The 11,561-nt window shown below is 45.9% G+C and overlaps 1 protein-coding gene across 1 annotated transcript; it reads right to left on the reverse strand.

The window, feature by feature from the left end:
• Positions 1–6,146: 6,146 nt before the first annotated feature.
• On the reverse strand, positions 6,147–11,035 carry LOC119112638 (40S ribosomal protein S11). Its single transcript, XM_037236871.1, has 4 exons — positions 10,946–11,035; positions 8,584–8,700; positions 7,368–7,573; positions 6,147–6,309 (listed from the first exon to the last, which is right to left on the reverse strand). Exons 1-4 carry the CDS (start codon positions 10,964–10,966, stop codon positions 6,186–6,188), a joined length of 468 nt encoding a protein of 155 aa, XP_037092766.1. The 5' UTR covers positions 10,967–11,035; the 3' UTR covers positions 6,147–6,185.
• Positions 11,036–11,561: the final 526 nt, after the last annotated feature.

The following is an 11,561-nucleotide window of genomic DNA, read 5'->3' on the forward strand; positions in this document are numbered from 1 at the left end:
CCAAGCTGTTTCTCTCCACTGCGCGGCCAGCGTTGATGGGCGCCAGGGCAGCGACTGTTGAGTCGTGCGCGTCTTCGGCCACCATTATGCATGTTTCCAGCACAGAACTGAGAGCGACGAGCTACGTACATAGTATAATTCAAACAAATGGAACGATTGGTGGTCTCAATTTTATGAGGCCGAACAAACACGACGCCAACGTGTGTGTTTCCGGGCGCAATATTGTCTTTCTGCGCACGCTTCGAAGCAGTGGCGTATCCAACGGAAGAACGCAGGGGGCGGGGGAGAGGGCACGTACCCAGCTGCGCTTTGTCTATACCTCAGGATAAATGTAGATAATCACAGTAAAAAGGTGCACGTAAATACATGTAGATTAGAAACATGCGCCGATGCTATACGCCATGTCAGAAGTAACGCGCGGGCGCCGCGCTGAAATTTGTTCTCACGGTGTCGGCTTCTCAAAATGGTTGCGGGAGGGGCAGAGTCGTGGAAGTCGCCATGAGGTGACAAATACGAAAAACTTTGCGGAGTTGGTCCACTTAATTTCTGGCTATGCCTTACACACATTTGCATCCACTGATCGGATGTGCGTGTGGTGCCCGATTCCAGGAGCTTCTGTCTATGCTCTGTTTATCGTAAAAAAAGAACAATTAAAGTGCTGCCAACGATTTTGCACGTTTTTTGCGCCTGGGTCATTATTCGAGTGTGCTGTAGCCCAAAAATTACCGGCATCATGACCGGCATCGCTTTGGTGTTGCGGTAATATCTTACGCAGTGAAAAGTTCTTATATTCTTTTACTCGTATATTTCATTGTCTTTTTATATCTTTTATATGTTTTAGTACATACTTACCAATGAATGAAAAATCTAATCTAGCGTCGGGAAGAATTCTTGGGGCACAAAGTAGGGAAATTGTTTATAACGTGCATCAACATTTTGTCGAAGACCGGGACATGAAGTTGAAGGCGGGAGACGACGACGACGTCCGGGAGGTCCATTATTAAGAACAGCAGCTGTAACGGGCGTTGGGAAGACTGCAGTCTATCGCATACAACGTGAAGCCCAGAATGGTGCCAGACTGAAGTCGGCAGGCCGATCCCGACCAGCTGCAGCAAGACCAAGGGTGGACCTAGATCCGTTCGATGTTTGCGCCACGAGGAGAATGGTACACCAAATGTACATCGCCGGAAAACATGTTACTCTGGACACCATCACGGATGCTCTTCACGAACAGCTCGGCGTCACCATGTCTAGATCCACCGCAAGAAAACACCTACTCGCGAACGGATTTAAGTACCGAAGGATCGACGACCGCAAGATCCTGATCGAGAAACCTCATATTGCAGCAACGAGATGCCAGTTCTTGCGGGAGATGAGGAGGCTGCGTAGAGAAGTTCCCGATAGCAAAATCATTTATACCGACGAGACATGGTATAATCAGTACGATATGGAGGACTTGGCGTGGCTGGACGGTGGTCAGATCAACGGACGGAGGAACGCCATTGGAAAAGGAAGACGTTTTATAATAGTCCATGCCGGCTCTTCAGAAGGATTTATACCGGGCGCACTTCTCCACCTCAGGACCGATGACAAGAACGTCGACTACCGTACGTCGATAAACGCCGACTGCTACGAGAAGTGGTTCACCCAGTGCCTGCTTCCGAACGTGCCAGAGCACTCTGTGATCATCATAGATAATGCCTCATACCATTCCCGTTTGTGCCAAAAAGTGCCAACTTCCAGCTGGCGTAAAGCGGAAGTCCAGGAGTGGTTGCAGCAGGCAGGTGTGACCATCGACGAAGACATGCGAAATGTGGAGCTGCTGGAGCTAGTCAAGTCCCAGAGCCGGAAGAAGGAATATTTTCTGGACAGCCTTGCTAGAGATCAGGTCATCGGGTCGTTCGCCTGCCAGCGTATCACTGCGACTTGAACCCGACAGAGTTAGTGTGGGCACAGATGAAGCGCGTGATAAGACGGGGTAACTTGACGGGGCGGATGGAGGAGGTGGAACGGCTGGTGGAGGCAGGTGTCGCAGCTGTCTCTCCAGAGGACTGGAGTAAGTGCTGTGAGCACGCCAAAAGGCTGGAGCAGCAGTGCTGGACGAATGGCGGGCTGCTAGAAGGTCTCCCACCGGTTGTCGTAACAACCGATGATAGCAGCGACTCCGGCACCGACTCCGGCAGCGACAACGATGAATGAGAACGGTATGAAACATCAATCATGAGAAGTGCTTCCGTTTCGTTCTTTTCAACTGACTTCGTGGCGTTTACGTGGATGTGACATGTAGTTACGTGTGGGGTGTTTGAGCTGGATATATTGTACATATATCTGCAGCTGAATGTTCAGCGTTTTGTTGAATACCTTCAATAAAACTGAGCGAATTAATTTTCTGTGTTTGTGATTTTCCCATGTTATTCATGAAACAACACCAGCTTGGAGCAATTACCGAATGGAAGTATAGCATAACTTGCGTCAAAGGTAGGCAATGAATTTAGAACGTAAAAATAATTGCCAACGAAAATGACCCCCATGCCAAATATATATATATATATATATATATATATATATATATATATATATATATATATATATATTTGGCATGGGCATGCAAACATCCAAAACTGCTATTGCTTCGAGAGATCCGCAGTGCTGTCCTGCAGGCCTTCCGACCAATTTTGTTGAGTTTGAAAACGATTTCAGCGCGACGCTCGTGACGAATTGATTGACCAGCTTTAATTCCGTTCTTTCATACGATAAACAGAGCATAGTCCGCGGTTGCACGAATCGCGGACAGGTTAGACTAATCATTTTTACAAACTTGGATGACACCCCTTGGTTGGGTCACGAGTATGTGACGTCATTGGTAGACGTTCACAGTACGACCGTCCGCGATTTACTACCTGTAGACCAAAGTTAAAGCAACTGTTCGCACTTGCATTGAGGGCACCTAATTTTCCCATAATGGATATGGTAAATTGGAAAGCGATCCGCCAGGTCAGTACGTACAACGTCCAGTCAACGCAGTGCAAGGTCTGCCCATTTTTTTTTTTTTGTTGAAGTGTAGATTCCTGACCAATTTCTGGTGCCAATGCAAGCGTTGATTCAGAATATCGCCTTAAAAAGTCGAGCTCTTAGGAACGTACGAACTTAAAAATTTACCCTTGTCTTGTATGGAGTTTCTTAGTTGGGGGGTTTTCGGATATTGTGCATCACATGGCGACCAAAGTTTGTTGCGAGGCGCCAATAAATGGGAACAACTTTACACCAAGTACAAATATCTTGCGTGAGCCGCAATATCGCTTTGAAGCTACGGTTTGTTCGCGTGGTGGAAAGTGTAGAAGTAATAGTTCTTCGTTTTTCCGATAGGTTTCCGCATCGGTACGACAGGTCGACCAATCGCAAGCAGGGATTTATTTGTGACCTATTGTCAGCAAGACTGAAAACGTGGTTTGAATGTTCAATAAGCATGCCAACCGCTTCACATAGGTCTTATTCACCGTGATACATGGGCGGCAAATCCAAAAACAAAACAAGTGATAACTTGTCAGTAACAACCTCGAAGTAACATTTGATTGCAGTTTCCGACTGTTCTGATATCCATCTTAATCACAGCAGTAACACGGCGGGTCGATACATGGAATATCCACCGCGACGGCCAGTTACAACACGCGGTACAGTCCTACCGGCATTGACGGAAAGTTCTGCCATAACCCGATGCCAGAATGAAAAGTTAAATCGGACACCACCGGGAAACACCACCATTAGACCACACTAGACCTTTCCGCTGGAGATCATTGCGGCTTGCGCTTGCCTTAACCTGGCCAGGTTAGCGCTGTCAGGACGCTGTCTCGTAGAACCTGCACCCATCGCACCGACCACCACTCATCGCTACTGGCGTTGCTGTGAGCTTCAGAGCGCGCGCTCTCCGTTTATTGTGGCCAGGCTCGGCCGTCTCCGGGGGCAGATGACCGGATTCCTGCAGTTGGTCACCATCCTTACCCCTTACATGTGGGCGCGTTACCTGTCACCCTCCTATACAGAGCGCTTGAGGGCCACCGTCCCTGTGCAGGTGTTGGTTCTGATTGTTCACCGCACAATTGTAATTCTGTTTGGCCCCGACCGGTGACGCTTTCGGTCTGTCCTCAGTGTGACCGCCTCAGCCCAGTCGAGCCCATCCTCTCACGTGGTCTGGCCAGCACGGCGTTTTCCGGATGCGCCATGCATTCGACTCTGTCCAGGTTGCCCGGCACCACGTCCAGTGCCTGGCATTGTCGCCTCACCTGGTCTCAGGCGGGGCGCCATTCGTCACGCAGACCACGGTGGCTACTGCGGGCACGCACGCTCGGACGAGATAGCATTTCAATGTCGGCCGGGCGCCCGGACTCCGTTCAGCCATGCTATGACGGAGGACCCAGCTCCGAGACGTGTGCCAGCGCACCTCGTTTATATATGAGTATAGTCTGTTAGCATCTCCCTGCTGCGACATCGAAAGCTAGTAACCTTGAACAATGCATCACAACGCTTACTAGTGGGGAACCAGCGGTCTTCATTCAAACACACAAAGAAGTGTTCTACTAAGATATGGCCGGACGCACGACCGGACACACACACACACACACATATTTGTATATATGTATGTATGTATGTGTGTCCGGTCGTGCGTGTATATATGTATACACATATTTGTATGTATGTATGTGTGTGTGTGTGTGTGTGTGTGTGTGTGTGTGTGTGTGGTGTGTGTGTGTGTGTGTGTGTGTGTGTGTGTGTGTGTGTGTGTGTGTGTGTATGTGTGTGTATGTACGTATGTGCTGTCTGTCATTGAAGTTATGTTCTTTACGTTTTAAGTTATTGCTGTTATCCCAAAGCATGCTGCCTGAGTGCGCGAATACATGACACACACACACACACACACACACACATATATATATATATATATATATATATATATATATATATATATAACATATTCCTGCACTTAGGCAGCATGCTTTCATTTATGCCAGTTTCGTGATATGCAAAAGAAATACACATTTAGTCAATTTCTGGCGAGTTTGCTCCATTGTTCAAATTGAAGCCTGTTGTTCTCGGCAAGCCATAAATAAATTCGTCTATTCCTTTATGCTAGCTTGAGCTTGCAATGTTTCAATGACATTCGTTTCCCATTCTGAAAGCAACGCAAGACAATCGGACAAAAGATCGAATACGGCGAAATACGAGGCAGACTCCGCGGGACATAATGAAAGGTGTACCGACACATGACAGACTGCATCCGGATATTAGGCCAAACCATACCGCGTCTAAACTCACACACATCGTCTTTCCACCCCATTTGACACCACGGCAAGTCAGGACATCGAATCACCTAACTGACCTTGTGACAGAAAAGTCCAAAGTAATACATGACCTGAGGATGATCTTCGATAACCTTAACCCGGCGTTTTTTCGGACACTGCTTGAGAATCAGCGTTGTTGATTTTGCGCACATGCTGGCCCGGCGCTCCCTCCTGCAGGTGCTGGCATGCGCCGTGATACAGATATAGCCACCACTCCAATATCGGTAGAATTGCGTAGTCGGCGGTTCCCGCACGGGCCCTGAAATTCATAACTATGTTGTGTGCTTTAGCCAGTGTTGTGGGAAGTATCGGGCCAATTGAAAGAGTTGAAAATGGCGCGTCCCTTCGCAATTTTCGCCTGCATTTTTCTTTGCTGGCACAAGGACCATTTCTCGCACGCTGCACTACCCTCAATATAATGGTTTACAAATGTGTTCGGAGGTTGGTACTGCCACCAACGTAATGCCAACGTAAATCTAACACCTACCTTCAATGTTCTAAGACCCTTTCCCTTTCGACCCAAGGTCTGTTTAAGACGCAGAGGGTTTAGTTTTGATGTCGGTCTCTGGGTGCCGTCCATGAAGGCCGAGTGCCCCCCTCTACAATCTACGCATTTGTTCCCGCAATGCCAACCCGACAATCCACGTACATTAACGGAGGGATCGTCCCACCAGGCGGACGGCGTCGCACCAGGCGGACGGTTCTGAACCAATCACCAGATTGACAGCCAGTGCTACCAGTGCCAATCGCATGCTATGTGTCATGAATGGATTATCACCCAAATTTGTTTCAAACGGAATCACAGACGGAATTTTTTTTGTTTCTTTATTTCCACGCAGCGATCAGGCTTCAAAACTTGGCGAATGACTTCTTGGATCCGGCGCTCTTCACCACCTTGAGGACGTTGAAGCGCACAGTCTTGCTCAGCGGGCGGCACTCGCCGACCGTGACGACGTCCCCGATCTTCACGTCACTGCAACCAGACCAGACCGCGGGCAGTCAGTATCCGCCAGAGCTCGTCACAGGCCACCACGCGTCCGTGCACAATGGATGGACACCATCAGCGGAAGAAGCGCTGGGAGCGACCTCTTTCCCCTCACGATAATAGTGCAACACGCGTGTCACTCGTACTTCGTCGAGATGCAGCAACGCCATACACATAACCTCTATTTGCCCGAAACCTCTCCGACACCGTTTGCTGAGTAAGCATAGCTGTTGCGGATGGGGTGGTTGCTCGGACTATCGTACTCGTCTGTGTTCGTACCAGACGACAATGTATACAACTTTCCAGTCAGTTAATGCTCCGGTAGTCGTCAGGTGGCATTGAGTCTTAGAACCGAATAGATGGTGTCCCGCTTCCCGCAATGTACTCCTAAAAATTACTCAGGTTCGAACCAGGATGATCTGTCGAGTGCATTCTTAGTGGTGCTGACGTAACCGGGAAGGACATAGCTCTCCGAATTCTGACAAGGTGTAACATAACTCTCTTGGTGTCATCTAAACATGACACATTAGCAGACCGGGTATGATATAGTTGGGGTTTTTGGGGCGCATCGACTGCTATAGGGCATGCAGTGGGTATGACATAGTTACTGCTATGCATTCCTAGTACAGCTACCATATGTATATATCCAGGACACCCACTTCTGTACAACCCAATACATGGTATTCACAGGCTCCATTATGATGGACGCCAGGGTGGACGAGAAGACCCTACTGAGGGACCGAACCACATTTGTCACGTATCTAAGGACATTGCTTAGTCACGCACGTGACGACTTATGCTAAAAGGGTAGTTACGTTTCACGTAATCGTCACACTGAGCCCAGTTACGCATACGGCAATCCAAAAACGACAAGCACTTCCGGCCCACCACACCACGATTCTAATTATACGTCTTGGGAATGCAACGGCCCACCGCTGTCTGTCACATGGGCCATGTTTGCACTCTATCAATCAAGAGTTAATACAAATACACACTCCAAGGGGAGAGGAATCGTCTCTTAGGCCGAATGATTCGCAACCGCTCACCGGAAACACGGCGAAAGGTGGACGCTCATGTTCTTGTGGCGCTTCTCGAAGCGGTTGTATTTTTTGATGTAGTGCAGGTACTCTCGCCGGATCACGATGGTGCGCTGCATCTTCATCTTCTGTACAACACCCGTTAGGATGCGGCCCCGGATCGACACGTTGCCAGTGAACGGGCACTTCTTGTCAATGTACATGCCCGAGATGGCCTGCAAATGTGACAAATGGTCGAGGCAAATCCGAATCAAGCCGTACAAGACACCTCTGACAAAGTGTCCTTCAACTTTGTGATTCTCCAGTCATCACACACAATTTCTTTAAGCACTGCCTTGTACACCCAATTCCTTGCACCACGTTCTTCCCATAAGACATTATTTATATTGTGCTTATCCATATATTAAGGCAGCACAGGCTTTCTTAATGGCTGCAATCCTGCCATAACAAACTCAATTTTTTTAAGTCACATTTCTCAGCATACGCACACCACTGCATGTAGCTGCCCTTGCATGAATCCCCAACCAACGGCACATACTTATTGGCCACAGTATTGCCCAGCGGTATTTGTTTTCAGTCACATGTCTGTCACAGCTCAGAAGCTGCGTGGGATATACAAACATACATACATTGGCTTTGAAAAGCTGAACCAGACATTGTTACCATGCCTGGTGGTAGCTCCTGCCCAGGAAGAGTAAAACAAGCTGCAGGTAGATTAATAACTAACATGACATAACCAGCTTGGCAACAAGCTGGCTCTCATGGCCACAGACCAAAAATCTGCCATATCATTTTAAGGAAATGAGTCAATCAGATTTTGTTTTTAAAGATCTAACCTGAAACTTTTTGGAATGGATGGATATCTGGGATTAAAGCTCACACCAAGCAGCGCTTGTTGTGTAAGCCCCGACCAATACCATCCAATCACAGAATTCCAGGTCAATGGCACAATTTGGTAGTTAAAGTTTAACATGCTGTAATGCTTGGCACAGACCCTCCTGTCCTCTGACCTTGTCCTCTGACTTATCCTGATCTGTAACAGGGCAGCTGCCACTGGTCACATACTTTACAGAGATATAATGAAGCCCCTTAAGCAACTCAGACCCACCATGCCACTGGTGGGCAGATCAGAAAGCAGGCACTCTATCCAACCAAGCTACCAGGATGGACAATGCATGGAAGCATTATAAATGTCAAAAAAATTGTAAGGGGAATGGTAACTTACCTCACGTGGTGTCTTGAAACCCAGCCCAACATTTCTATGGTACCTTAGGGCCTTGCCAACTTTCTGGCCCTTCTTGTTAAGGTTGATGGTGGGTTGGTGCTGGAAAGCCCTTTCCGTCTGTGAAACAAATACACAAATTATTCCACATAATTGTCACAAAGACAGACTTAGAGAAGCCACTGGCTTATCACAAAAACACAAGCAATAATTAAATGCTGACACCTTTTTAGTGATATACTTTCCAATCATACACCACCAAAACAAGTGCACAGTAATGTAGAACAAATTCTGAGCCCATTTAAATAAATCACAGCTCCTTCTCTTCTTGCTTAATTTCACATTTTCAATCAAGGAGGAGGATGGGAAGTGATTCCCTATCTCATCTGTCCATGCGTGGTTTATTGTTACCTTCTGGAGACACAAGCCAGCTGCCACTTGCATCCCTTACTGGACCCATGTCCATGTTCCCACAGTTAACATATTTTAGGGGGCAGATAAAAACTAAGACCCAACTAGCTAAAACCTTCCAAAAGCCCACCAATAACATTCCCAGAGCTATTTAAACAGGTCCAACACAGTGACACAGAATGCCAAACAAGCCAGGCTTCAGTAACAACATGCATCATCATGGAAATAATCAACACTTTTGCAGCCTACCACATGCTTTTTGAAAAAAACAACAAAAAACAATATCCTAATGCATGAATGACTATCTGTATGAAAAAGTACCACCCCTTCAGGGATATTCAAATAACAAATAAGGTTATTAACTCAGTAGTCAACCAAACCTGTAGATTGTATGTTACCCTGAAATTCAATATCCATTTTCTTGAGAATAAATGCACCATAAAATGTACCTTGGAGTTACTTGACATTGGGTACTTAGGGAATTCCACATAACAGGGCCCCACAGACATTTACACCAAGGATTGAAAAGGATTTATTACACAATTTTATGAAGAATGACACATTAATCCTAAAATGTAGTCAGAACATATATTTGACCAATGCCATGCATCATATTTAGGTTTCATGTTACACACCATGTTTGGCAGGTCATAGACACATCCACAATATGCACCATGTTTGTCATTTCTCTGAGCTTGATATGTGGGCATTGCCCTGCCCATATACAAACAATGTTGACATGACAGAACTGAATTGTCACTGATTAAAATAATAATAGGATATACATAAAGATTCAAGAGACCATAACTATTCATTTTAAAGCAATTATATGATAATTATTTTCTTTGGGATCACCATTTTACTAATCATTTCATTTTGAAATAATTATGAAAAGAGACAACACAATTTTGAAGGAAAGCTGATACAATTTTGCAATTCTCTTTCATCTCTGAAGTAATGTACTAGTCTGAAAAATATTTCCATTGTACTGGACACCTGGCACATGCCAGTGCTCTTAACCTCCCTCTAGAGCAAACCCTGCTCAGACCAGGCCCAACTGCACTGAATTACAAACTACATTTTCATAAGATATTCTCAGGCTATTTTCACATGAAATTATCTTTGTCGATCACATTCAAACAGCAACTGATTTCCAGAAATTGAGTTAAGTCCCTGGGCATGCATTCTACTCTGAGTTCAGAATTACACTCCATGTGTGCTGAAATTGTTGCAACAATGCTGTAGCTATGTGAGACCTAACTGGCAAAACATGTCATCACACTTGGTGCAGTAAGTTACTTTGTTTACAGATATAATTCAAGCCTTAAGCATCTATGAAATTCAGAGATCAGTCCTCATACCGAGCATTGCTTGTGTGAGCTACAACTCTTGCCATCCGATTCTGCAATGCCAGGTTAACAGCAGAATTTTGGGGGCAAAGGCTCAATGGCAGGGTGGTGCAATGCCCACACAATCACACCCTCCAACATCAGCTGACCTGACATGGCTGCTGCCACTGGACACAAGCCGTATCTATCAAGGGCACATATCAAGTATCTAGAGCAACTTGAACATACCTAGCCACTGGTGGGGGTGAATTAAAAGGCAGCCACTCTCATTAGCTGAACCATTGGGACAGACTGACTGTTGCCTTGAATCCCTAGCTTGAATGCTCCAAACCCAGACTACAACTTGAGGTAAATTTCCACAATAATTTTTGGGTATAAAAAACTACTGATGTAAAAACCCTAAATCACCTTTGCAACATAAGTTACCCAAAACATTACTTTTCCGTGCACCAATAGTGGGGTGACCGTGCGGCGTGCATTAGATATTGATCACTAAACAGTTTTCATTTCAGTCATATTAATACACTTATACTTCACAAACGATAAACTTCACCTCACCGTTCTGATAGCACACAATTAAAACCTCTACTTCGCAGATTGTTTACCTGGTGGTCAAGCGTCGCCATGATTGCACCCAAAAGGACGTTTACAGCGTTGGGCAATCATAAGAAGAATATGCTCTCCACTCCGCCTAGGTTCATCGTGCTGAGGTAAATTGTGTTTTGCTATTAAGGTGTAAATTCATATTATTTGACAATAACAAAACACAATTAATTTCAGACAATGATTCATCTACAAAGGATGATATCTAGTAAAATGGATGTATATTGCCCTGGTAAAATAAAATACTGCCTGGAGCACGCAAGTAAAGAAAATCTCTAAAATGCTGACACGTGAAATAAAGCAGGCGGATGTACTAAAAAATGAAATCCTGTCACCCACTCCAATAGAAGGCATATTCATGTATGTACACCAATACCAGTGATTTATCTTTTTCCCGACGCGTCGTAATCTTGCTTTACTAAAATTTAGGTTACAATTATCAATCATGAGAATGGTAAATGCCGTGATCCGTTGGCCCGTTCAATTCAACACTTGCCATTTTAGCCAATGATACGGCAATCCATATTCCTTCTTAGCGTGCATTTTCTCGTAGTAGTCATCCGGCCGGCATCGGGCAGGTTCCGTGGCTGTCGGGAGGGCGGGCCACTCTGTAGCGCA

This window comes from Pollicipes pollicipes, unplaced genomic scaffold, assembly GCF_011947565.3.
Source record: "Pollicipes pollicipes isolate AB1234 unplaced genomic scaffold, Ppol_2.1 Scaffold_7261;HRSCAF=8764_pilon_pilon_pilon, whole genome shotgun sequence".
NCBI classification, from domain to species: domain Eukaryota; kingdom Metazoa; phylum Arthropoda; class Thecostraca; order Pollicipedomorpha; family Pollicipedidae; genus Pollicipes; species Pollicipes pollicipes.